The 24518-nt window shown below is 56.1% G+C and overlaps 13 protein-coding genes across 13 annotated transcripts; 7 read left to right on the top strand and 6 right to left on the bottom strand.

The window, feature by feature from the left end:
• Positions 1–302: 302 nt before the first annotated feature.
• On the top strand, positions 303–863 carry CCM_00897 (cytochrome c reductase iron-sulfur subunit; the record flags this gene model as incomplete). Its single annotated transcript, XM_006666056.1, has 3 exons — positions 303–377; positions 456–606; positions 682–863. 3 exons carry the CDS (start codon positions 303–305, stop codon positions 861–863), a joined length of 408 nt encoding a protein of 135 aa, XP_006666119.1.
• A 716-nt stretch (positions 864–1579) lies between these two features.
• Positions 1580–3408, bottom strand: CCM_00896 (T-complex protein 1 subunit alpha; the record flags this gene model as incomplete). The annotated part of the gene is made up of 3 exons (XM_006666055.1): positions 1580–3103; positions 3168–3253; positions 3321–3408. 3 exons carry the CDS (start codon positions 3406–3408, stop codon positions 1580–1582), a joined length of 1698 nt encoding a protein of 565 aa, XP_006666118.1.
• A 778-nt stretch (positions 3409–4186) lies between these two features.
• On the top strand, positions 4187–5932 carry CCM_00895 (prolyl-tRNA synthetase; the record flags this gene model as incomplete). Its single annotated transcript, XM_006666054.1, has 2 exons — positions 4187–4620; positions 4690–5932. The coding sequence occupies 2 exons, from the start codon at positions 4187–4189 to the stop codon at positions 5930–5932; spliced, it is 1677 nt and encodes a 558-aa protein (XP_006666117.1).
• A 300-nt stretch (positions 5933–6232) lies between these two features.
• CCM_00894 (GNAT family acetyltransferase, putative) lies at positions 6233–7402 on the bottom strand (the record flags this gene model as incomplete). The annotated part of the gene is made up of 1 exon (XM_006666053.1): positions 6233–7402. One exon carries the CDS (start codon positions 7400–7402, stop codon positions 6233–6235), a length of 1170 nt encoding a protein of 389 aa, XP_006666116.1.
• Positions 7403–9651: 2249 nt separating this feature from the next.
• CCM_00893 (uncharacterized protein) lies at positions 9652–11600 on the top strand (the record flags this gene model as incomplete). The annotated part of the gene is made up of 4 exons (XM_006666052.1): positions 9652–9659; positions 10021–10033; positions 10088–10116; positions 10589–11600. The coding sequence occupies 4 exons, from the start codon at positions 9652–9654 to the stop codon at positions 11598–11600; spliced, it is 1062 nt and encodes a 353-aa protein (XP_006666115.1).
• Positions 11601–12113: 513 nt separating this feature from the next.
• On the top strand, positions 12114–12965 carry CCM_00892 (DNA replication complex GINS protein (Psf2), putative; the record flags this gene model as incomplete). The annotated part of the gene is made up of 2 exons (XM_006666051.1): positions 12114–12227; positions 12312–12965. 2 exons carry the CDS (start codon positions 12114–12116, stop codon positions 12963–12965), a joined length of 768 nt encoding a protein of 255 aa, XP_006666114.1.
• A 103-nt stretch (positions 12966–13068) lies between these two features.
• Positions 13069–13530, bottom strand: CCM_00891 (uncharacterized protein; the record flags this gene model as incomplete). Its single annotated transcript, XM_006666050.1, has 1 exon — positions 13069–13530. One exon carries the CDS (start codon positions 13528–13530, stop codon positions 13069–13071), a length of 462 nt encoding a protein of 153 aa, XP_006666113.1.
• Positions 13531–14057: 527 nt separating this feature from the next.
• On the bottom strand, positions 14058–14669 carry CCM_00890 (uncharacterized protein; the record flags this gene model as incomplete). The annotated part of the gene is made up of 1 exon (XM_006666049.1): positions 14058–14669. The coding sequence occupies one exon, from the start codon at positions 14667–14669 to the stop codon at positions 14058–14060; it is 612 nt and encodes a 203-aa protein (XP_006666112.1).
• A 611-nt stretch (positions 14670–15280) lies between these two features.
• On the bottom strand, positions 15281–16309 carry CCM_00889 (zinc-binding oxidoreductase, putative; the record flags this gene model as incomplete). The annotated part of the gene is made up of 1 exon (XM_006666048.1): positions 15281–16309. The coding sequence occupies one exon, from the start codon at positions 16307–16309 to the stop codon at positions 15281–15283; it is 1029 nt and encodes a 342-aa protein (XP_006666111.1).
• A 529-nt stretch (positions 16310–16838) lies between these two features.
• On the top strand, positions 16839–17399 carry CCM_00888 (cupin domain protein; the record flags this gene model as incomplete). The annotated part of the gene is made up of 1 exon (XM_006666047.1): positions 16839–17399. The coding sequence occupies one exon, from the start codon at positions 16839–16841 to the stop codon at positions 17397–17399; it is 561 nt and encodes a 186-aa protein (XP_006666110.1).
• Positions 17400–18057: 658 nt separating this feature from the next.
• On the top strand, positions 18058–19381 carry CCM_00887 (LAP2 like protein; the record flags this gene model as incomplete). The annotated part of the gene is made up of 3 exons (XM_006666046.1): positions 18058–18243; positions 18319–19059; positions 19115–19381. The coding sequence occupies 3 exons, from the start codon at positions 18058–18060 to the stop codon at positions 19379–19381; spliced, it is 1194 nt and encodes a 397-aa protein (XP_006666109.1).
• Positions 19382–19664: 283 nt separating this feature from the next.
• On the bottom strand, positions 19665–21413 carry CCM_00886 (snoRNP assembly factor Naf1, putative; the record flags this gene model as incomplete). The annotated part of the gene is made up of 1 exon (XM_006666045.1): positions 19665–21413. The coding sequence occupies one exon, from the start codon at positions 21411–21413 to the stop codon at positions 19665–19667; it is 1749 nt and encodes a 582-aa protein (XP_006666108.1).
• A 697-nt stretch (positions 21414–22110) lies between these two features.
• Positions 22111–24187, top strand: CCM_00885 (alpha-1,2-mannosyltransferase (Alg9); the record flags this gene model as incomplete). Its single annotated transcript, XM_006666044.1, has 4 exons — positions 22111–22187; positions 22299–22557; positions 22614–23033; positions 23084–24187. 4 exons carry the CDS (start codon positions 22111–22113, stop codon positions 24185–24187), a joined length of 1860 nt encoding a protein of 619 aa, XP_006666107.1.
• Positions 24188–24518: the final 331 nt, after the last annotated feature.

The raw sequence follows: 24518 nt of genomic DNA, 5'->3' as shown, positions 1-24518 counted from the left end.
GGAAAGTACATGTCGGCCAAGCCCGAGGGCAACCAGAAGCTGTTCTCGTACTTCATGGTCGGTGCCATGGGTGCCCTGACGGCCGCGGGCGCCAAGAGCACGGTTCAAGGTAAGGAATTTCCATCGATTTACGCCGACGACACCTGCTGGGGATGCGCTACACCTGACGTGCGATAAATACCCGAGCCAATTGGCCGCCAATGGCTACAGGATGCGCCCCCCAGCATGATTAAACCAGGAACACCTAAAATTGGAGCAGGAGTCGCTGACGCCGGCTGTTATTTACAGAGTTCCTTATCAACATGTCCGCCTCTGCCGACGTTTTGGCCATGGCCAAGGTCGAGGTTGACCTCAGCACCATCCCGGAGGGCAAGAACGTAAGCAATCTCCTCGCATCGCCGCGACCCGATCCTCCCGTCCGCGCATGCTAACCGAGCCTTCTCCCACCCGGACAGGTCATCATCAAGTGGCGTGGTAAGCCCGTCTTCATCCGCCACCGCACCGCCGAAGAGATTGCCGAGGCCAACAAGGTCGAGATCTCCTCCCTCCGCGACCCCCAGTCCGACGACGACCGTGTCCAGAAGCCCGAGTGGCTTGTCATGCTGGGTACGTTTGGCCAATCGACGCCCTGCTCCTCACTGGCCCCCGATATCCGTGACAGACGACTAACAGTGTGAATAGGTGTCTGCACCCATCTGGGTTGTGTCCCCATTGGCGAGGCCGGCGACTATGGTGGCTGGTTCTGCCCCTGCCACGGCTCCCACTACGACATCTCCGGCCGTATAAGACGAGGCCCCGCGCCCCTCAACCTCGAGATTCCCGCCTACGAATTCCCCGAGGAGGACAAGCTCATCATCGGTTAACGAACCCTCAGCATCTGACAAGAAGAACAACATTCGCCAAAAAAACAAACACATACATACACAATACGCCAAATTTTGCGTTGTAAGAATATGAACGGGGTGTTCTTTTGTTCCGTTGTTGAAGTTTTTTTCCGAAACGAGAAAGGAGGCATTAGAAAGCGGCTGGTGTTTTTTTATTGGGAGTGATGGAAAGACGCACAGAGGGAGGACGAAAGAACAGGGCGAGGATAATCCTCCCAAGATCACGGGCATGGGTACCTCGTTGATCCCTTCTTTTTTGCCTTTATTAGACGTGGGGGAACTGCTACAGGCGAACATTGTATAAATTCAAAGTTTCCCATGAAATTAATTTTCTTTTGTTACAAGATGCATTTACACGATACTGATTACTCGGCGTGCACGCAACGTCTTGTGAAGCAAGACGCTGCACCCCGCGATCTTCTGGGAAATGCATGTGACCGTCCAAGACATTGTTCTGAGTTACATATATTGGCGCAAGAACGACGATGTATTAGTAATATGGTCAGCTTTTCGTTTCTTTTCATCCCTTCGTCTATCCTGTACGCAAGGAAGTGCAATCCCTCTTTATACTTCTTGCGCTTTTGTGTGAACCTTTTGCATTTGTAATGTTCCCACCCATCTACTCTAATTACATATATGGTGATTTTTTCACTTGTATTTCACTTTTTTCCCCTTCACTTCATCTCAAATCTTTCTTAGTGGCCATGGCCATCATCCTTGGGCGGCTCAGGGTCCAACTTGATGAGGGTATCAATACGCATGATGGAGATGCATGCCTCAACGGCACTCTTTAGCTGGCGAACCTTGCTCATGCTAGGCTCCAAAACGCCAAGCTTGAGCTCATCTACGACCTTGCCGCGCGTAAGATCGAGACCATAGTTCTTGTAACCCTTCTTGCGGGCGACCGTCTTCTCGTCTTCGTTGGCTTCACCCTCCTGGATGCGCTGGGACAGCGCGTGTCTTGAGCGGAGCTGCGCAACGAGCTCTGAGGAATCCTTGGCAGCGTTGACGGCCAGCGTCTTGGGAATGACTAGGAGGGATTGGGCGAATTCGCCAATGGCAAGCTGCTCGCGCGAGCCGACGGTACCAGCGAACTCTTCCAGGTAAATGTGAAGGGCGGTCTCGACCGCACCACCACCGGGGACAATGCTGCCGCTTTCAAGAGTACGCTTCACAGCACAGAGAGAGTCGTGAATGGAACGCTCCATCTCGTCGAGCGTGTAGTCGTTGGGACCGCGCAGAATGAATGAGGCGGCGGAATGGTTCTTGGGTCCGCGAAGAATGATGCACTCGTCGTCGGATATGCGTTCCTGGGCGATAGAGTCGGCATGGCCGAGGTACGAGGGGTCAAACTTCTCGTCACCGTTAAGATCGGAAAGGGTGCTTAGCAAGGTGCCACCGGTTGCCTTGGCGATGCGTCTCAGATCCTCCTTTTTGCAGCGACGGACACCCATGGCGCCTCTCTCGATAAATAGCTTCAGTACCAGATCGTCAATGCCCTTGGTAGTGAGGATGACATTGGCGCCAGCCTTGAGGATCATGTCAACTCGCTCTAGAACCATGCCAGACTCGCGAGCACGGATTTGCTCCAGTTGCTGAGGGTCGTCGACAGTAATCTGAACACCCATCTTCATGCGCTCTTTTTGCAAGTTCATGTCCAAAATAGCAATCTTGGCGTCCTGGATATTGGTGGGCATGGCCTGGGAGGCGACAGTACAGTTGAGGGCGTAACCCTTGATGAGGACGGACTCGAGGACGCCCTTGCCGTGGGCCTTGAGGATGTTGACGGCCTTGACTGGGTACTTGACTTCATTCTTATAGTTGGTTGTCTTGACGGCAGTAATGGCGTCGACAACCATGTTGGCGAAGAAGTCGGAGTCGGCGCCAATGATTTTGCTTGACATGGAAGTCTTGGCAATGTTGATGAGGGAGTCGCGGCCGAGATTCTCAACCTTGATGCTTATATTGTCCTGGAGGTACTTGACGGCTTCGCGGAGAGCAAGGCGGTAGCCAGTAATGATGGTGGTGGGGTGTATGCGGTTCTTCATGAGCTCGTTGCCGCGACGGAGGAGCTCGGCGGCGATGAGGACGACTGAGGTTGTGCCATCACCGACTTCCCTGTCTTGCTGCTGAGCGAGGTCGACGAGGATCTTGCCGGCCGGGTCTTCGACGTCGAGGAGCTGGAGGATGGTGGCGCCGTCGTTGGTGACGGTGACGTCCTAGTTTACGGTGAGTAAAACGGCGAGGGGCAGGGGAGGTGCGCCAAAGCAAAAATAAGCTTACACCAATGTCGTCGACCATCATCTTGTCGAGGCCGCTAGGGCCAAAGGAGCTCTTGACAACATTTGCAATGGCTTGCGTGGCCAGCACTGGCAGGTAAGGTAGGCGAATTAGCAGTTGTGGTGGGATGGCGGCGGCGAGGAGTCAACGACGTACCATTTTGATCACGAATATCGGAGCCGGAAATCTTCTGGCCACCGAGAAACAGAGTGCCGTTCCCTGGCTGTTCAAACATGGACGCCATTTCTGCAGCGATGCGAGACGGCGCGGGCGATTGGCAGAAAGAGAGGTTTGTGGTGGTGATTGCTGGAATCGAGTTTCTGCCTGCGCGACGCTATAATTTACCACGAGCTTCCACAGTGGACCATCTGCCCCTCGAAGCTTTTTTTTGGGGGAGGTGGGTGTTGGTAGCTTCGGAAGGAGAGATTGTTCCAGTTCCGGGTAAAGTTATGAGTTATTGTGTGGGGGTGTGAGGTTGTGTGGTTCAGCATGCTTCAGCGTGGTTTGTGCCCGCTGGCACCGCTGGCACTGGCGCGCCGCAGTCGCTCTCGATGCCCAGCGGCCTAGACTCATTCCACTGTGGCCGCTGTAAAGCGTTTGGGCCTCGACGCAAACTTCGGCGCCACCCATTGAGCAGTTGGCTACTGCGGCTCGACCACCCGCCTTTTGCTGATTGGCCAGGCCTGCCCTAATCTGAAAATTGCCTGCCTGCCCCTCCTAGGTATCTTCAGGCGCTGGGCGCGGGGCAGGGTCTCCCCACCACCAAAAAGAATAGCTCGGACTCTCGTGGTCACACCCCGAACGAATCCTGTCACCCTCCTCTTTGTCTCGCATTCTCGCAGTGACTCAAACGACACAGAAGCCTCCTCGCCTTCTAGTTGGTATAAACTTGGGCGAGTTTACAAGTGGAACAAGGAATTAAACAAGCTGTCAGCACTTTCAAGTATCCCGCCCTCCTACCGAAGCGCTCTAACAGTCCCTGAAGCTCCACCAACTGTCCCGTTTGCCTCGATCCCGCCACAATGGAAGATGTCGCCGAGCAATCCAAGAGCGCCTTGAAGAAGGCTGAGAAGCAGGCCAAGATGGCGGCCGACAAGGCTGCAAAGGCTGCTAAGAACGCCGCCAAGCAGACCAATGTCCCCGTCGTTGGCGGCAAGAAGACGGACGATATCATCGGTATTACCGTGAACAAGGCCGACAACTTTCCACTATGGTATCAGGAAGTTGTTCTCAAGGCCGAAATGGTCGAGTACTACCAGGAAATTTCGGGCTTCTTTGTTCTGCGCCCCATCTCCATGTATATTTGGAGCACCATTCGCAAATGGTTCCAGGAACGCATTGAGAATCTCGGCGTTGAGGAGGCCAGCTTCCCCATGTTCCTTTCCGCCAAGTCTCTCGAAAAGGAAAAGGATCACGTTGAAGGTTTTGCTCCTGAGCTGGCCTGGGTCACAAAGGCGTAAGCACAAATTTCCAATTCAATTACAGGGTGCGATTCATACTGGCATACTAACATGTGTGCGCGCAGTGGTGATAAGGATCTCGAGGTCCCTGTCGCTGTTCGTCCCACCTCCGAAGCTGTCATGTACCCTTACTACGCCAAATGGATCCGAAGCCACCGCGATCTTCCCCTGCGACTGAACCAATGGAACTCTGTTGTACGATGGGAGGCCAAGCAGACAACTCCTTTCCTGCGTACTCGCGAATTCTTGTGGCAAGAGGGTCACACAGCGCACTTGAGTGAGGAGCTTGCTGGTGTTGAGGTTCTCCAGATCCTCGATTTCTATGCTGGAGTCTACGAGGAGCTTCTCGCTGTCCCCGTTGTCAAGGGCCGCAAGACCGAAAACGAAAAGTTTGCTGGTGGGTACTACACCACTACTGTTGAAGGTTACATCCCCTCCAACGGCCGTGGTATCCAGGGTGGCACCTCCCACTGCCTCGGCCAAAACTTCAGCAAGATGTTTGATATCACTGTTGAGGACCCCGTCAACAAGGGAGAGAAGATGTATGTATGGCAGAACTCTTGGGGCCTGTCCACTCGCGTGATCGGCGTCATGGTCATGGTCCATGGCGACAACAAGGGTCTCGTACTCCCTCCCCGAATTGCTAAGCTCCAGGCAGTCATCATTCCCGTCGGTATTACAAAGAGCACGACCCCCGAAGCTCGCAAGCAGCACGATGAACAGGTCCTTGATATTGAGCACACTCTCAAGAAGGCTGGTGTCCGCGTCCATGTCGATTTCCGTGACGGCTACACTCCCGCCTGGAAGTTTAACGACTGGGAGCTGAAGGGTGTCCCTCTGCGTATTGAGTTTGGCCCCAAAGATGCCGCCAACAAGGTTGTATCGTTTGCTCGCCGTGATACTGGCGGTAAGGGTACCGTTGCTTTAGATGAGCTCACCGCCAAGATCCCTGAACTTCTCGAGACCATCCAGAAGGATATGTACAACAAGGCTGAGACAGCATTCCGCGAGCACCGTCTCAAGATCACCAACTGGGACGAGGTTCTCCCCGCCCTTGACAACAAGAATGTTGTCCTCATCCCCTTCTGCGGCAATGGCAAGTGCGAGGACCGAATTAAGGACCTTACCACTCGCGTGGATGAGCAGCCCGATGTTCCTGAGGGACAGAAGGCCCCAACCATGGGAATGAAGTCGCTCTGCATTCCCTTTGAGCAGCCCGAGGGTATCGTTGCCGGCGAAACCGAGTGCTTGAACCCCGACTGCAAGAACAAGGCGGACAAGTGGACCATGTTTGGCCGTAGCTACTAAACTGCGAGGGCCGCAGCTCGAACAAGAGAAACTAGGAAACAGGTGTTTGGATTTGGCAGTATGATGGATGTGGGGTATATCGGAGACGATGTGGGCATAAGCAACTTGCACATGTACTGGCGGCGTTTGCTTAATTAATCCTTTCTTTGCCGGCATTAGACTTGATGGTCATGATAGAGTGCGGAAAAAAAAATATACGAATTGATGAGACATGACGCTTTGCGGAGAATGAAGTGGTGCAAATCTATCTACCACGGGTGACGTGCAGTCTTTTAGCCCGTGTATGCAACGTATAGCCATTTAACACCACTCAAACCTTTCATTGGCTACCCATTCGACATTGTCGACAGAGCCGGCGCCAAACCAACGCAAGCTGGCGAGGTTGCTCGTGTCGCGCTCGACGACCTTGCCCTCGAGCTGCGGCAACCTGTCCCTAAACGCAGCCCGCACTCGTTCTGACGGATTCCACATCTCGATGCGCCGACAGCTCGCCTCAGCCGCCTCGCGCCGCGCCACTGCCATGATGCCCGCCAGGGCCTCCGCGAGCGCCTCGTCCGCGGTGGCGGCCTCGTCCTCGACGACGAGCCGCAAAAAGTGCAGCACCGTCACGACCGGGTCGCCGTCGGCGCCACCGCCGTACCGCGAGCGCGCCCACAGACCCCAGACGCGGCGCTCACTCCCGCCTGGCGGCGGCGTGTACAGCGCGCCGCGGACGCGGGGCGCGCGGCCGAGAAAGTGCCGCAGCATGTGGTCCTCGCGGCGATACTGCCACCGCAGCGTCGCGAGATCCGGCAGGATGGCCGCGCGCACCGTGGTGCTGCTGCTGTCGGCGAAGGGCGTGCCTAGCTGCGCGCGGAGGAGCTGCTCGTCGCGCGCGGCCAGCGCCGCGAGGTGCCCGTCGCCGAGCTCGGTGATGTGCGCGGGTGGTACCGTGGAGGAGGGCGGCTCGGCGGCGACGGGAAACTCGAGGTGCGTGTTGCCGACGGGCATCCACTGGTGGTTGGCGTAGAATGTCGGCCCAATGTCGGAGAAGAGCACCGAAAAGGCGGCGGCGCCGGGGTCCGTCTGTTCCCGGCGGGCGAGCTCCTCGCCCAGCAGCGCCATCATGCGCCCGGCGTAGCCGCGGGAGCGGCACGCCGGCTCCGTAAAGACGCTGGCCACGCCGTGCGCCGTGACATCCGTGAGGGTGCCGTCGGGGCGGGCGACGACGGCGCGCTTCCGCAGGGTCTCGCAGCTCGACAGGATGCGGCGCGGACCGGAGGCGGCGTCGGTCAGGATCCACGGCGTCAGGCCGCCGTCGCGGGCGAGCGCCGTGGTCAAGAGGTCCTCCTCGCGCGCGCAGTACTGGTCGAGCGTGAGGCCGCCCCCCCAGGACGGGTGGGAGGCGTGCCACGCCTGCCGCTGCTCGTCGCGGTCGGCGACGGCGAGGACGACGGAGGGGTCGTGAGCGCCGGGGAGGGGTGATGTCATGATGGAGGGGGAAGCTGGTGCGCAGCCGGTAAGAGGGATCGGCTGCAAATTTCGGATGAAGAAGAAATACTGGAAAATGGAAGAAAATTGGGCAGAGATGATTCTTGGGTTGGAAGATTGATTATTCGACGAGGAGGGCTTGTTACAACAAGAGCAGGGCGCGCCTTGTGGGGGAGTTGGCCTTAGCCTTCTTGGCCCATGACGCTCGCCAGTGACCTTTGGGAAGGAACTGCGAAGGATACTTTTTTTTACTGGTTGACTAGAAGATGAGCCAAATATCTAACCGTACCTCTCAAATTTGAGCAAACTTGTGCGTCCAGTTGTACCCCCTGTACGCAACCCCTCTCAGTTCTGGCATTGGCTCAACTTATCCTCACCCTCACTTGTGCCACAACGTCTCATTAGTTGCGATGAAGCGTTGTCGTTTTTAAAACAAGTCAAACCAGCATATAGCCAATCTGCCTGGCGATGGATTGCCGGCCAAGCTGCCGTGTAAAATAGTTTCGTCCCAGGACGCCCTCCGAAAACATGGAGGTCCACCGCGGCGAGCTCGAAGCAGTATGGCGACGGTGTAGGTGCCAGTTCCTTTCAGGATGAATCAAGCTGATCTATAGTCTAAATAAACCAGGAACTAGACGAATAAGCTTATACTGGGGACATATTATCTTCTCCTTTTTGTAACAGGACTTGACCGCGCTTACTCGGTAGACGTCTCCCTGCCCGCGGGCACCGAGTAGTATGGCACCCAACGAAGAGTGACTTACACGGAGTCTGCACTCCAAGGAGTACGAGGCTAACTCACAGAAAGGGATGGCGTCTTGATAGACTTAGCTGGACTTGTGAGAAATTGAGGACTTGGGTAAAATTGATTTGAACGGAAATATTTCCCAATTTCGTCTGCTATTCTCGTTATTCTCCCTTCAGGTGGTGCGTGAGAGTGAGCCAGCCAGCAGTGCCGAGGCTTCGAAGTGGTTGAGAGTCGCAAAGAGGGCGTGAGAAGAGGTCAATGAGACGATACCTCGACGGCGACCCTATTGTAAAATTGCTTGGTCCATTGATGTCTAGATTTAGGCAGCTTTATCGAGGCGTTTTTCTCGGCGCCAGCCTTATGGAGGCGGACTAGCTGCAGCATAATCGTCGCCCGGGCAGATGTTCAAGCTTCTCCAATGACCAACTATGGTAACTCCCGGCCGCCTTATCGGATTTCAGACAGCCCTGCACTGTATGATTCGATCGAATGACATGTTGTATATTATAATTCCCCACTCTGCCCCGAGAACCCATCGAACCCATCGGCGTCGGCGCTCGACGGACCTCCAGCCGATCTGAACCCACCTAGCCGGGGGACGGAATCCACCACACCACCAAGAGTTGATCATAGCAAGGATCATCTCATCAGCTCAAATGTTGAGTCTCGATTCGCTCAAAAACTTTATTCTTATTTCTCTTCTTGGGGCCATGGGCACAGGCGAGTGAGTCCCGTGGCCTCTGTCTGTCGCTCACCCCCAGTCTAGCTCGGCTTCTTTCCAACCAATGTCGTGACTCTCGCTTCCCTATCTGCCTCGTCTCTGAGACGGTGAGACAGTAGAGTGAGAGTATCGAGAATTGCGATGGCTTTTGCGTCTCTGCCAATTCCAATCCGCGATTGACGAGCTGGAGCGAAAGTTGACACTGTAATCGGGCTAGTCTGCACACGGCTGCTTCCCCGTACTCTACATGCAGACGACAGTGCTACACCGAAACTTCCCCACGCAACGTGCTTACACTACATTACCTGTGCCTCTATGATTGGCGAAGAATATCTCGTCACCGCGAAACAAGTTTGGACAAAGTATTGAAACCGAAGCACTAAACCAAAATACTCTCGCCGATGGATGCGGAGGCAGCGCGGCTACACACGCAACCTTGGACTAGGCACGATTGTTTATTAGTTTCATCGGCGAGGAGTCTAGCCCCCCAACTCTCCTTAGAGCTGGGTGATGAAATCTCGCGAGTTTGATCTGCCGTTGGGGCGGGCATTGGCCACCAAGCAACCGACCCGACCCGGTGGCTCGCCATGTCATAGGGCTGATGCAGCCTTGTTCCCGTCTCGTCTGACCTTGACGGGGCGTACGACGTGGGGTATTGAGCACGACGGAATCTAGCGACTGCCGAGTACTCACACAAGAACCCTTTGAAACCCATGTTCCACTCTTCGGGGCGGCCGAAATACTGACCGCCAACACCCCGAGACCCCTTGAGTGGCAGCCATGAAGCCGTATGCTCTCTTGTTTCCGTCATACTGTGACGGCATTGCACACCCTCTCCCGATGAGGAGGGGGACGTAATGTCGGAGACATAACCGAACCAAATCGATTCCTGCCAAGGACTCGGGCGAGAAGTGACCTACCCTCCATCTCACCACGTCTACCGGCGGGGTGTCGTGAAAGGTTGCAGCGGTCACATCTGACTCCGTCCGATTTTGTTTCCTCTTTCGTCCCATCCCATCGCTCAGATAGTGACTCAGACCTTTAGTGTCACCGCTCTACTAGGTTGCAACGTGCCACAGCTTCTGGGCTTCTTTCTGAGTACCACCTTTCTGTCCTAGCGACTGTTATCCTCGGCTCTGCCTCTACCAGTCTAGACTGCACAGTACGGTATTTTCGGACTTCGGGGCCTGCGAATACCTGGTTCCGACCCCCATAGGTAGAGCGGCTGAAGACATATATATCACTGTAGCCTTCTGCCCTTCTCGCAACTTGCACAAATCATGACGCTTGTGCAAGCCTCAACTGGAACGGAAAGGCATATATTTCTACGAAGAAGTACTCAAAGTAAAATTTGAATATTCTTTTATCAATTCAGCTGTCGTTCTAGATGGCTTCGGCCGAGAAACAACGACTTTGTCTTCCGACTGGAGTTGTCCCCAGGTAAATAGCTGGCCTGGTCCGACAGCCCAACCCACACATGACTAACTATGCTCAGTAAACACTTTCACGGACTTCTCATGACAAGTTTTCCCGTTTTAGAGCGCCCAAGGCATCGGAGAGCCAAATACCCCAAGGTCCGTACAGGGTGCATTTCGTGTAAGTGGCAGTCCAGCTCTTCCGTCACATGTAAAGTCTGCTAACACTGTGGTAGGCAAGTGAGTCTCAGCTTTTAATTGGGTTGTAAAGTTGCTACTTGAAAAAAATTAACCAGTGACAGGAAGCGCCACGTCAAATGTGACGAGGTAAAGCCCAGCTGCGACCGCTGTCTCAAGTGGTCGGGCGTGTGCGGCGGCTATGACCCTCCCTGGAGCAGGTCCAATGCTCCGCGCACAATAGTTACTTGCTCCGAGACTGAAACGCAATCGAAACCAATTGCCGCTATGTGTGACCAAAAGAATTCCCCCATCTCCAGCCCGAGCGAAAGCGCCGTCGCCCCTTCGGTTGCTGGTGCTGAGCCGGCTACACCACCGCATCCTCACGCCTACCAGCCCCCTGGATATTTTCAAGGGCAGTATGCCATGTCGAGTAGTGACGGTAGCAGTGTGGGAAGTTCGTTGATGACTGATATACTCCCTACGACTGCTATCAACACCGTTGACGAGATTGGCATTCTTGATGCTGCCTTTTGGACGGACACGGTGCCCCGTCTAGTAAACGAGAACCTCGCAGTACACTACGCAAACATGGCGGTACATATCTTGATTGGTTGCAAGCAGAGGGTTTCCCCCCTCTGCGAACCGCCCGGCTCCGGAAACGACCAGTATAGCCTTGCGCTGGCGCATTACGGCACCGCACTCAAGCAGATGCGGGACTCTAGCGAAATATGCGGCGGTACTCGCGCCGCAATTCTCTGTTCGATGCTTTTTGCCGTCTTTGAATCCCTCAATGGTGACCGAGAAGCGGCCGAGGCGCACCTCCTTTGCGGTCAGCGTATGCTCAACGAGCTCCAGCTGCTGCTCCCCATTGGGGTTGCCGCCGCAAGCTCCGGCAGCGTTCGCAAAGAACTCCCGAATCTACTGGGGTGTATTGTTCTCCAGTTGAGAACGGGTGGCGCGACATACTGGAAGAGTCAGTGCGATACGTTGTGTGCAGAGTACCTGGAGGAGACTGTTGCGGCCAGCCAATATGAGACCTCGACGGGATATGGCCAGCTCGAAGGCTATGACTCCATGACTTGGCCAGGGGATGATGGTATTTCGGCAATCTGGATGAATGATCTCATGTGTTAAAAGGTCAAATTTGGTATTAGTAGAACAGGAAATTGGGCGTCTCGCTTTTTTATCGGAGGCTTTGGAAGAGATGGGACAAGGATGGATACGGCTACGGCCAGATAGCAATGCGCAGCACCAATTGATTTTGGATGGTAGAGTTGATGAATTAACTGTCTAAGAAGCTATTGATTAAATTTTCAGAACTTCAAAATATATTGCTGTATTCGTCGTGGTTGTTCAGCTGCGAGAGTACGGGACTTCTGGCAGTAACATGCATGATGTATAAGGTTAAGATTAAGCTTCGTTATTTCTAGATAGCGTAAAGAACAACTGTATTTATGTATCGAAGAGCTATAATCGGCATATTACTTTGAAAAAAAGTAACTTTAGTTTCATTGTTTGCGTGTAAGAGGTAAGCTCATGTCGATGCCCACTTGGTCGCGGCTCATGACAAGAGGGGCATTTTTTTGGCGTCAAAGCAGATCAAACCCCGCCGTCCCAACTTCAACATCACACGTCGTTGCTGCCAACATGGCTCTTCCGTTGCCCAGCGGCCTGGTTCCCAGTGAGGTTGCCTTCCTATGTGAAATGGAGCTCGTCACAGTCGTTCCGCGGCAACGGCTGGACAGCATTGAGCTTCTCGCAGTACGTGCAACCGCGTTGCGACCACGCGCGTCTCCTCGTCGAACCTCGCGACTGCAGGCATGCTAACCACTGTGTTGCAAACAGGGCCCTACACCGGCTCTCCGGCCGCCGAGACGAAGCAACATTCCGCTGTGGCTCGCCATTGTGCTGAAGAAGCAGCGCCGCGCCAACATTGTGGCCCCGGCCTGGCTGCACCCGGCGTCCCTGCGCGACGTGCTCCAGCAGGAGACCACCATCGACCCCAAGGGCTGGGCGCCGCCGCCGCCGCCGCCGGTCCGCGCTGACGGGCGCGGCAACGCCCGCCGCATCAACAGCCGCGACGACGCCGACGAGACGGTGCTGTCGCCGCCGTTCCTGCCGTCCTGCACGGCCGACGCGCCGTCGGGCGCCCTCCCGTACCACTGGTACGAGCTCGCCGAGATGCTGCTCACGCACGCCGCCGACGACGTGCCCGCCGCGTCCGAGGTCCGTCTGCTGCTGCGCGACCTGCAGGAGGTGCGCGGCTCCAAGATGCGCGCCAGCACGGCCCAGCTCGACGCCGGCATCGACGCCGTCATGAGCTTGCGCGGCATCGGCGCCATGGAGCTCGCGGAGAGCAGGGGCTTCCTGACCGCCGTCGTCGAGGGCGTCAGGAAACTCGGCGCGAGCGCGGAGATGACGCGCAGAGAGGAGGAGGAGGAGGAGCGTGGCGGCGCGGGGGCTGACGACGACGGCAGCGATGATGACATGGGACTGTAAACCTCGACGGATGCAAAAAGAAGACGATTTCGACGACGCGATGACACAGGAATCTATGATGCATTGAAAACTGGCTATGCGAACTCCATCTTCCCTCTACTATCTAAAAGTCTGTATGCAGTCTTGGGAGCATGCTTAGCAGAATGTCGCGAGGGAGCCTGCGTCTGCCCGTGTTGCCCTCCACGCTGCCCCAGCCCTCGGACGCCATGGTGCTGCGATACAAACTCGCGAAAACATTCTCTGCTGAGCATCGAGAATTGTATCCGCGCCATCTGGCGACTCTTTGTGCTCTTGTGGCGGAGCGGAGAGTGCCTCCGCGCCGACTCGACCTCTCCTTCGGCGCCACAGGAGGTCGCCGCCGCAGATTCATTTTGGTTCGGCGCAGCCTCTGGATTACCTGGTCAAACGTTAAAGTCTCGGGGTCCTTGGGTAGTCGCTCTCTCGGTCGGCCTTTGTCGTCGAGGCCCGACATGAGCGGCGCCGCGCCCGAGAGCCTGGAGCGCATCCGAGTCTGACGCAGCGCCATGCGTGTGCCATTCCGTCTTGGATTGTTTTTTGGTGACATTGTGTGTGTGTGTGTGTGTGTTTGCGAGTTTTGTTGCGTGGCGTTGGAGTTGACGGTTGTCTTGAATTCGGCTAATGGAGGCCTTCAATTCGGTTGGTACAGGTGTGAAACTGTCTTGTTCTAACTTGACATAAAAATCTTGAGAATCGCATTAGAAGAGGCGTATTCATTTATACATGCCAGATACCTCTGTCCATCTCGACAGGACCCGGCTAGCGTCTTTGTTACATCGATCTGAAAGGAAGGGCCTTTCAGAAGGGCTACGGGTAGATCTGCTTTGTCGATGCGCGGCTCACATACACAAAGAAAACACAAAGCTCATTGTCCCCAAGTCCTAGTACTATACATTTCGGTATACTGCCTTTTGAAAGGTAATCCATTCTTTCATGACCATCCGTATCTTGCTGCTTTGGCACTTCCGACGGTTTGCTCCCCGGCAGTACGATGGCTGGTTGCACTGTACCCTCAAAGAAAGCACGCTGCGGGTAGCGCTTCTCACCAGTGTCAACGGGCCATGACACCCTTCCTCAAGTCCAGGTTTCCTTTCCCTCGCAGATATCACCAAAGCGGTGACTCCTGCCATACGTCTTTGTCCACGCACCAATCGTCACCTCGCTGCGCTTGTCCCGGCCGCACTTTGCGTCCATGCGCTTGCGGGCGTCTTGGAGCTCGAGCCGGGAGCAGCGCTGCTGCACGGACCGGAGCTGGTAGCTGGTGTCCCAGTTGCAGACGTACCAGAGCATGTCGTTGTAGAGGGCAAATACGATGGCGCACTTTTGGATAAAGGCGGTCGACTCGCACCAGTTTTCGAGCATCTTCATGGCCTTGTCCTGATCGTCGCGTCGGGTGAAATCGGTCAGCGTGACGCTGTCGAGGCGGCGGTCCTTGAGGAGGCAGCCGACGGCCTTGTCTTTGACGGGCAGCGGCACTTTGCCGTTGAACTTGACCGCGGTGAACTCCACGTCGTGAGGCATTTCAAAGTAGCTCCACGAGGCGATTGTGCCCTCGCTTCCGCGCAACCAGTCAATCTCGTAGACGCCGTCAACGAGGTCTTCGGGAATGGTGAGGGCTGAGGTTAGGGAGGCGAGCAGGGCGAGAAGGGCGGCTCCGGCAGCGAGAGCGCGGGCAAGACGCGACATGATGAATGTGGGTCGATGGGTCTCGGGTGATTGGTGATTAATGATATAGATTCGAGAGTTTAAATAGCAGCAAGTGAGCGTGCTAGCAAGAGCAGAGAAATGGTTGGGTGGTTACAAAGGAGGGAAGTTTGAGCCAGCTGCGTAGTGGTGTAGTTTTGTACTAGCCACGTTGACTTGAATTGTCCAGCCAGAAAGAAGCTGTCTCTCTAGTCTCAAGAATGTTTACTTCCCAAGTGACCTCGGTTTAAACGACATAGACGCCCCGCCACCGTCTCTGTCACGGCGCCAGTTGAAGTATAACTTTTGTCGGGGATGAACCTCCACAAAGCCAGTACTTGAAAGTATGAGCCTGTGGAGGCAACATAGTAAGTTGGGGAATTATACGAAATCCTCTAGAGCAGTCTAAGGGTGTCCTTTCTTTTCCGGGAAATATCTTTGCAGACTCCAGCGAGGTCGAGAAGGAAGCGTGGCTTCTTCAGGAACCGGATCAAACTAGGTAGCTACTAGTGACTCTACTACGGTAGCTGTTTTGCCTGTCCCATTATTCTTATCACTCGATCGTCCTTGTTAATAATATCGGTATGGGAGTTGGAAGATTATCATTCTTGCTGCTAAAATTTAGCTACCTTAATGACAACCTTTCCCTTCGCAGTCTTATTCTCTACTTTGTCAAACGCAACCTGAAAGTCCTCAAATTCGACGACGCCATCCACTTTCGTCATGCACTTGCCTTGTTCCATTAGCGTTGCAATAAGCGCGAGCTGGCTGCCCTTTGGTTTCACGAGGAACCACTTTGAAGCAGAGAGCGTCTTTGTCATTGCAGCGGGCTTGTTTTGCCCAGGGTCGCTCGCCACGCTGATCAAAACACCAGCATCCTTGACGACGTGCCAGCAGGAAGACAGCGTGGCGCCGCCCACACAGTCCAAGACGGCGTCCACGGATCGCCGCTCCGGATCCTGCGCCACCCATTCCGCCAGATCACTTTTTCGATAGTCAATCACCTCGGTAGCGCCAAGGCGCTTGACGTGGTCGGCAGACGATCCTCCCGTGTAAGCCACGACGGCGCCTGCACCCGCGAGTGCCGCGAGCTGGACCGCCCACGAACCGACCACGCCCCCCGCGCCTGTTATGAGGACGGAGACGCGCGCATTGCTCTCGCGCGCGGCCGCGTGACCAAACACGCCGCGGTGGTCCAGGAGGCCCTGGTCAAAGACGCCCTGCCAGGCCGTCAGTGCGCTCAAGGGCGTGGCGCCGGCATCGACCCAGCTCAGGCTGCTGGGCTTGTGCGCCATCTGCGAGGTGCGGGCGATCGAGTACTCGCGGAGGTTGCCCGTCATGGCCGGTTGCAGGCGAAAGAAGACCTCGTCGCCCGCCTTGAAGACCCGCTCGTTGGGCGTGGTGTCATGGTCGGGTTGGGGCGGTGCCTGGACGATGACGCCGGCGGCCTCGGTGCACGGGACCCGCTCGCGGCCGGGTTCGAAGAGGGACGGAAACTTCTCCTCCCAGTGCAGCTCACCGAGGCAGGGTGAGGCGGTGTAGATGCGAATCAGGCAATCTTCGGCATGTGTGAGCGTGGGAAGCGGGCCGTCCTCGAGCACCAGGTTGATGGAGTTGGGGTCTGGCTGGTGGACCACTTTCATTGTTGAGGGATAAGCAGACATGCCGAAAATTGGTTGAGAAATACGAATAGCCAAGACGATGGTTTTGGCACGCAGGTTGGTGTGAGAGATGGTGAAATGATAAAGGTAGTTTTGAGGAATGTCGTTTTTGTTAGTTTAAGCCAGGAGACTGAGTTTGACACAGGTCGCTCAGCAGGTCCCTTTATACAAAACGTGGCTAGTACGTCATTGTCATCTTCTAGAAGCGTCCCTGTGTAAAAATACACTGAATTGCCGTTTCCGGAGAATGATAGCCGTACTGTGACGCGAACGGGTCAGCGCGTCGGGTGTGCGGGCGGGAATCTCGTATCGATAGGGTATGCGGGTATTCGGCGACCGGATGTTGAGCCCCACCCGGCGGCCGCGAGCGGAAGGCATCCAGCTGGCGCTCCGAAGCTCATTGTATAAATACGACGGATGGGATGAACATCAAACTCTTTTCGAATCACTCTAAAAAGCATCATCATAACACTAGAAAAACACGCCAGCTTCTTCTCGCTTTACTCACAAAATGGTCTTCACGATCCCCGAACTTCCCAAGTACGAGCGCGGGTCAGTACACACATCCTGGACGGAGGCGATCTGGCTCTCTTTTATGCTCCTCTCGGCGCAGATTCGAGCGCATTTGAGAAGATTTCCAAGAAAAAAAAAAGACAAAAAAGCAAGGCTAACCACTAGTTTCCTGTCCCACAGCCGCCCCCTGCCGTCGGTCGAGGTTGCCTACCACTACAAGCTGCCCAACTGCCCCGGCAAGTCGTCGATTGGCATCCTGGTGACGTTTCCGCCCAACTCGGCGACGCCGCCGCACAAGCACGCGGGCGCGTCGGTGTCGGTGCTGGTGCTCGAGGGCAGCGTCATCAACAAGATGAACGACGAGGAGACGCAGGTGCTGACCAAGGGCGAGAGCTTCTTCGAGGCGCCGTGCTGCCACCACAAGGTCAGCAACAACTACAGCACCACCGAGGTGGCGAGGATTCTGGCCACCATGGTCGTCGACGACGAGGTCGTGGACAAGGGCGGATATGGCGCGCTGACGGTCATTGATGAGGAGTATGCGGATGTGAAGCTTTGAGTGGCACAATGGCTGAATGCATGGAAGAACTCAATGCGCGGAATAGCTCAATGCACGGAAGGACTGAGACGCACCTAACTCGACTCTTTTTACAAATTACTCTGAATAGGAGATTTGGTCCAATATAACTATCCCTGTGCAACCTATGTGTCGGATTCAAGAGTCTCCAAAATATGAATTTATAGTCGTTATTGAGTCCAGGTTTGCGGCGATGCAGGTGCTTATTTATAGCGCTCATAGTGCACCAAATGAATATAGCTGGCGCCTACCTGATCAAAGCAAGCAGCTACTAGACCCAAGTGGGCTTAGCTCTATGCAAGGACCCGGTGCCGGCCATCACTGAACAGAGAACAGAGAACAGAGAACACATCTGCAAAAAGAGAGAGGCAGGAACCAAGGTAACAAGAGCAAGTCAGATAGCTGCAATAAATAAGACAAGGCGATTAACAGAATGACTAGTCTAGAATAGCGCTGCCACCTTGTTATCTAGGCTACCCACTACCCCGGGTGCCACCAGGCTACCGCACCCAGGCCCCATCACTCCCGTCAGCTGCCAGTGGAACTCAACGCCTCCCAACTCGCTCCCCACGTCATTGTTCTTGTTCCATCTCCTCCCAACAACACATCCTACAGCCTATCCGACTACATACCCGCAACCATGAAGTTTTCCACGGCCTCTGTCCTGGCCGCCTGCGTGCCCGCCGTCGCCGGTCGGTTCATCGAAAAGGGTACCCCCAACGAGAACGAGCACGTGGTGCTTCACCCCGAGCAGACCTTCCTGGTTGAGACGGCGCCTGGCAAGCAGCAATGGGTGACGGAGGAGGATAAATGGGAGCTTCGCCGAGTACGCCATCGCTTCTGCCGTCCCAGGAGACGGCCAGTTCACACGGGGCCCCGAAGCTAACATGTGTGATTCTAGAACGGCCAGAACTTCATGGACATTACCGAGAACCGCCAACTCGGCGCCTCCAAGACGGGAACAAGAGCGACCGTCCAGTTTCCTACCAAGGTGACGCAGAAAAAGGCCGTCGCCGAGCTCTCCACGACGCTCTCCAAGAGCGAGATGCAGAAGAACCTGGACAAGTTCACCAGCTTCTTCACGCGATACTACAAATCCGACTACGGCCTGCAGTCCTCGGACTGGGTCCTCGAAAAGGTCAACAGCATCATCCGGGAGGCCGGCGCCAACGAGACCGTCTTCGCCGCGAGCTTCCCGCACACCTGGAAGCAGCACTCGGTCATTGCCACCATCCCCGGCCGCACCAACAACACGATTGTCATTGGCGCCCACCAGGACTCCATCAACCTCTGGCTGCCCTCGTTCATGGCCGCCCCCGGCGCCGACGACGACGGCAGCGGCACCGTCACCATTCTCGAGGCGTTCCGCAACCTGCTCCGCTCCCAGGACATTGTCGACGGCAAGGCGCAAAACACAATCGAGTTTCACTGGTACAGCGCCGAGGAGGGCGGCTTGCTCGGCAGCCAGGCCATCTTTAGCGAGTACGAGCGTGCCGGTCGCGTCGTCAAGGCCATGCTCCAGCAGGACATGACGGGATATGTCCAGGGCACCCTCGACAAGGGCAAGCCCGAGAGTGTCGGCGTGATCATGGACTTCGTCGACCCCGGCCTGACCAAGTTTATCAAGGTCGTCATTGAAGAGGTACATTTTATGCCTTTCTCAGCTTAGAACTTGAATTGTGACTGACACAATGCAGTACTGCGACATCCCCTGGGTCGAGACCAAGTGCGGCTACGCCTGCTCCGACCACGCCTCGGCCTCCAAGGCCGGCTACCCCTCGGCGTTTGTTATCGAGTCTGCGTTTGAGGACTCTGACCCTCACATCCACTCCACCGAGGACCTGATCAAGTACCTGTCCTTTGACCACATGCTGCAGCACGCCAAGATGACGCTTGGCTTGGTCTACGAGCTGGGCACCCACGACTTTGACAAGGACAGCAGCTCTGGCTCGGTTGAGCTGTAAATCATGTTGGACAGCATCATTTACTTTGCAGCAAATACGGTAGCGTGATACTTTTTTAGTTTTCAGGATATGCATTAGATGAAGCACTAAACACATTTTCTATTTCCAATTGGCAATATCCTTCAACGAGCCAAGTGCGCTTGCAATCATGACCTAAAATGACTTGTTCAACCGTACAACGCCTTTACACCTTGTATTCTATGCCAATAATTGTAAAATGCCATGTTGTTCCAATGCCCGTTGCGCCGCTATATTCCATGTTCCGCGTATTCCGTATGGCCATCTACCAGCCCGGGCCCGGCGGTGGTTGCTGCTGCTGGGCACCCCATGCCGCGCCGCCCGCGTTGTTGGCGGCCTGCGCCTGGAGTTGACCCATGATGGCCGCTATCATGGCGGGGTCCAGGTTGTATCCGCCCTGCTGAGCAGGTACCGCTGGCGGTGCAGGCGCGGCGGGAGGAGCAGCAGCAGCAGCTGAGCCGGGCCAGCCAGGAGGCGGTGGGGGCACGGCACCCGGCGCGGGAGCCGGCGGCCAGCCGGGAAACTGCATACCAAATGCGGGCTGAGGTGCCTGCGGCGGTGGCGGGGGTTGTGCGTAGTGTGTTTGCTGTGGCAGGCCCTGGGGAGGCATCGAGTAGCCGTCTCTGCTGCTGCCGCCTCCGCCACCGCGAGCATACCCTCCCCGACCGCCGCGACTGCCGCCACGTCCCCGGCCGCGGGAATCGCCCCCGCGTCGGCCACCGGCGCCACCACCACGTCTGGAGGACGACGGCTGGTCGTACTGCGACGCGCCAGGCCCACTGGCCAGCGACGAGGGTCGCGCGAGGGGCTTGTACGGGCCGTCGTCGTCCTCGTCGTAGTTGAGGCCGGCGTCGACATTTTGCTGCTGACGGAGCGGGTGGTCCTTGGCGCGGGCTGCTGCCGCCGCCGCCGCCGCCGCCTTTTCGGGGTTATTCGCCTTCCACTTGTCCTTCTTCTTCTGCTTAATGGCGCGCTTGTGCTCGGCCTCCTTTTCGTCGTCGGAAAACTCCATTTCCTCGTCGCCGGCCTCTTCGTCGTACAGGTTGCTGGCGTCGGAGCCCTTGAGGCCCTTGAGCGGCTGCGTAAAGACAAACGTGGCGTGCGCGGGGGTGTAGTAGAGGGTGGTGCCGACGGCGACGCCGAGCTCGGCCATTTCGTCGGCGCTGTTGAAGCGCACCGTGTACATGGGGCGAGTGACCTTGCCAATCGTCTCGGCGACGGCGCCGACGACGACGCGCGCGGCGGTGCACAGCACCGAGCCCGTGTCGAGGACCTGGTACTCGCCGGGCGTGATGCCCATGACGAGCGCCGTCGTGTCGACCATGTGCTCCACGGCGCCGAGCTCCTCGAGCGGCATGGCCTCGGTGATGGTCACGGCGGGGCGGGTGACGGCCGGCTCGGCCTGTTCATTCTTGGTGCGCAGCTGCGCAGTGCTGCCCGCTTTAGCGCCGCCAGGCCCAGAACCTTCATCTTCGGAACCTGCTTCGGCCTCCATGAGCATGCGCGCCGTCTCCTCGACGCCCAGAAGCTCGTAGCCTTCGTTATCAGAGTCGTCGTCGGACGAAGAGTCGGAGCTGGATTCGGACGAGGACGCGTACGGCGAGGAGTCAATCTCCCACTCGGGGTTATCACCGGCGTCGTTTTGCAGCTCAACCACCGGTGGCTCGATCGGTTCCGCTTGCTGTTGGAACTGCTCTTGCGCCGCCACTGGTTGGGCGGGCTCGCTGGCTAGGCCGCCAATAGCCGCCTCGAGAGCGCTCGTCAGAGACGGTGGGCTGGCGGGCGGCTGCTCGTCGATGACCATGGCGTCAGCATCAGACCCAGCAGGGGCGGGAGCTGGTTCGGGAGCGGATGTTGGCGTGATTGTGTCTTGTGTGGTTTGTTGCTCGGGCGCATCTGGGATGTCTTCGTGGCCAGCGGCGCTCGCGGCGGCAGCAGCCAGATCGGGTGGCAGCGGTGGCAGTGTCTCATTGGGCTTTGCTTGGCCCAGGCCAGGGATTTGGAAGCCTGACATGGTTGTGTGAATATGGCGTGTAGTTTACCAAGGAGGAGGCAATCTGCAGAGGGAAGAATTGGTGCCAACTTTTTTTTAGTGATAAGATAGCGATATCATGGCAGAAAAAAAAAACGGTAAGCGGGTCCAGCTGAAAGCGGAAGCGGTGGAGATGGAACACCGTTGGGGGCGTTGGGGGGCGTCACTTACAACTTGTAGGTGACTGGGTACATGCCACAACTCTTGCTTCTTGATATATGGTTTAATTGACAAGCTTTTTTTTTATTAACTCATCGAGAGCTGGTACTCAATTGAACATTTTTGTCGTATGATTTTTACTGCGATGAGGCCCCCTCAGTTACCAGTATTAAATTACCTTGATGTAGGCCGATAATTATTTAGGCCCCAGTATTAAGTGTGCCGTTCCTCACGTAGATGAAGACTTTACGGACTGTAGCCAATCGCATAAACGGAAAAGAAAAAAAGGAAATACATGTACTGGAGCAACTCTTCTGTCTTTTCGATCTTCCTTGAAATAATTATCCCTTGAAATTCCGGTTCAGCATTCCCGGATCGGGAGCTCTGGTGGGTACCCCAGCACCTAGCGGGGGTCTCCCAGCAATGACGACAATCCCCAAGCTCAACGAAGGTGAAGCTGGCCAGATTTCTTCCCTTGCTCGAACCATCAAGCATCCCGCCCCGACTCCATCACACAACCATGGCGTCAAAAACCGAGGCGGAAGAGCCGCCTCAGCCGAAATTCGAGCATCCAGCCGCAGGACACGCGAAGAAGAAGTAAGTCTCTGCCGAGTTGACCAAGGGGCGAGCGGCGGACTGGCGCAGCAGAGAATCTGTGGTCGAGCTTTCAGCTAACGCGCGGCAACCCTTCGCCTTCACATCAACCAGACGTCGCAGCGCATACGCCATTGAACCAATCAAGGCATTCTACGTCTTTCTTGTGGCGAATCTCATCGCCGCCGCCTTTGCGCCCATCCAAGACTGCGACGAGACCTTCAACTACTGGGAACCGACGCACTACCTATCACACGGATACGGCCTGCAGACGTGGGAGTACTCGCCCGACTATGCCATTCGTAGCTGGCTCTATGTTGCGCTTCATGCGCTCGTCGGGAGCTTTCGCCGACTGCTGCCGCGTTCAAACAAGGTACGAAGAGACCCGCGGTCCTGGGAGGTTTGCCCTCGCTAACCACTCCGATGCAGGTGGCCGAATTCTACTTTGTCCGCTACGTCCTCGCCCTAGTCTGTGCCATCTGCCAGGTCATCCTCTACCAGGTTGCCAGCACGACTCTCAACGCCCGCATCGGCCTCTTCTTCATGATTGCGACCATAACGAGCCCCGGCAACTTTCACGCCGCCGCCGCATACTTGCCCTCGAGCTTCGCCATGTACATGTGCATGCTCGGCGCGGCTTCGTTTATGAACTGGCGTGGCGGCCTCCGAACCTCGTATGGCATCTTCTGGTTCGCCGCTGGTGGCATTCTTGGATGGCCGTTTGCTGCCGCTCTCTGCGCGCCGTACATGCTGGAGGAGGTCGTCTTTGCCTTCTTCAGCGACAAGGACGCCTTGATTGACTACATCATCCGCGTCGCTCGAGGGGTAGTCGCAGGTTTGATTCTTCTGGTGTGTATTCGATGCAAGCCGCAGTCAAGACAGGAAGCTAACATTTGTAGTTTTTTGATTTTTTGATCAACCTCTTTTTTTACAAGAAGATGGCTGTCGTCAGCTGGAACATTGTCCGATACAACATCTTCTCATCAACTGGCGGTCCCGATTTGTACGGCACCGAGCCGTGGACGTTTTACTTTAAAAATTTGGCGCTTAACTACAACATTTGGTTCGTGCTGGCTCTGCTCGCATTACCGTTGTTCATTGTCCAGAAGGTTGTGTCGCCGTCTGGCCACGGCTTCCAAACTGGGTTACGCGCTATTGTATTCGTTGCGCCGTTCTACATGTGGCTCGGCATCTTTACGCTGCAGCCTCACAAGGAAGAGCGCTTCATGTACCCAGTATACCCCTTCCTAGCACTCAACGCGGCCATGTCGTTGCACATTATTCTGGCTGGGCTTGGCAACGCCAGCAAGAAATCGCTCATTGGCATGATTCCGGCACGACTCAAGCTATTGGCCGTCGTCATTGTCATGTTTCTGTCCCTCGACGCCAGCCTCTCGCGCATCTACGGCATCTACGAAGCATACTCGGCCCCGCTCAAGGTGTACGGGCCACTCTGGGGGGACACGGAGGAGCCTGGGCTGGGCGGCGACAGCGACAATGTATGCTTCGGCAAGGAGTGGTACCGGTTCCCGTCGTCGTACTTTTTGCCGCGCGACATGCACGCCAAGTTTATCCCGTCCGAGTTTCGCGGGCTGCTGCCGGGGGAGTTTTCCGAGGCGGAGACGGGCTTCGGCTTCTGGAGCGGGACGTGGCTGCCCACCAATGGGCTCAACGACCGCAACGAGGAGGACCCGGGCAAGTACGTGGACCTACGCATGTGCTCATTCCTAGTAGACACGCAGTATCCGGCACGCACGGCCAGGGCGGCCCCGCCCCGCGAACCCGACTTTGTCGCTGATACGTCGCGGTGGGACACGGTCAGCTGCGAGCGCTTCATGGACGCGGAGATGACGCCGCTGCTGGCGCGCATCTTTTGGGTGCCGGACCTACCAGGCGTGCCAGCGACGCTGAAGCGGACGTGGGGACGACACTGCCTGTTGCAAAAGAGGAAACCTTCGGAACAGGGTATGTGGGTAGATCCTGGGGAGATGATGTTTGGCTGACGTCAGGACGGCATGCTAGAGAGACCTGACTAGCTGGAAAAAAAAAAAGGGAAAGAGTGAATGATGCGGAACAGAGAGGAGGTGGGTAAATAATTGACGCGTCGGTTTGTATGAAGTGTACCTATGGGGTAATGGCAGATGATTTCCTGCATTTCAATCAAATGAAGCAAACAAAAGACTACTAACTAGGGAAAAGTCGCATGGGACTTCCTTCCTTTCCGGTCATGCGTCCTTTTTGCGACGTTGGTTTGGGTAAAGGCTATTCCCAGCCATCGAGGCTGGTCGGCGGAACTAGGCACTGAAGCAGATGGTTATCCATAAATTACAATAG

The sequence above is a fragment of the Cordyceps militaris genome (assembly GCF_000225605.1).
Source record: "Cordyceps militaris CM01 unplaced genomic scaffold CCM_S00001, whole genome shotgun sequence".
NCBI lineage: Eukaryota > Fungi > Ascomycota > Sordariomycetes > Hypocreales > Cordycipitaceae > Cordyceps > Cordyceps militaris.
Note: the sequence above shows the minus strand (reverse complement) of the source record. Positions and strands in the feature narration are given on the sequence as shown.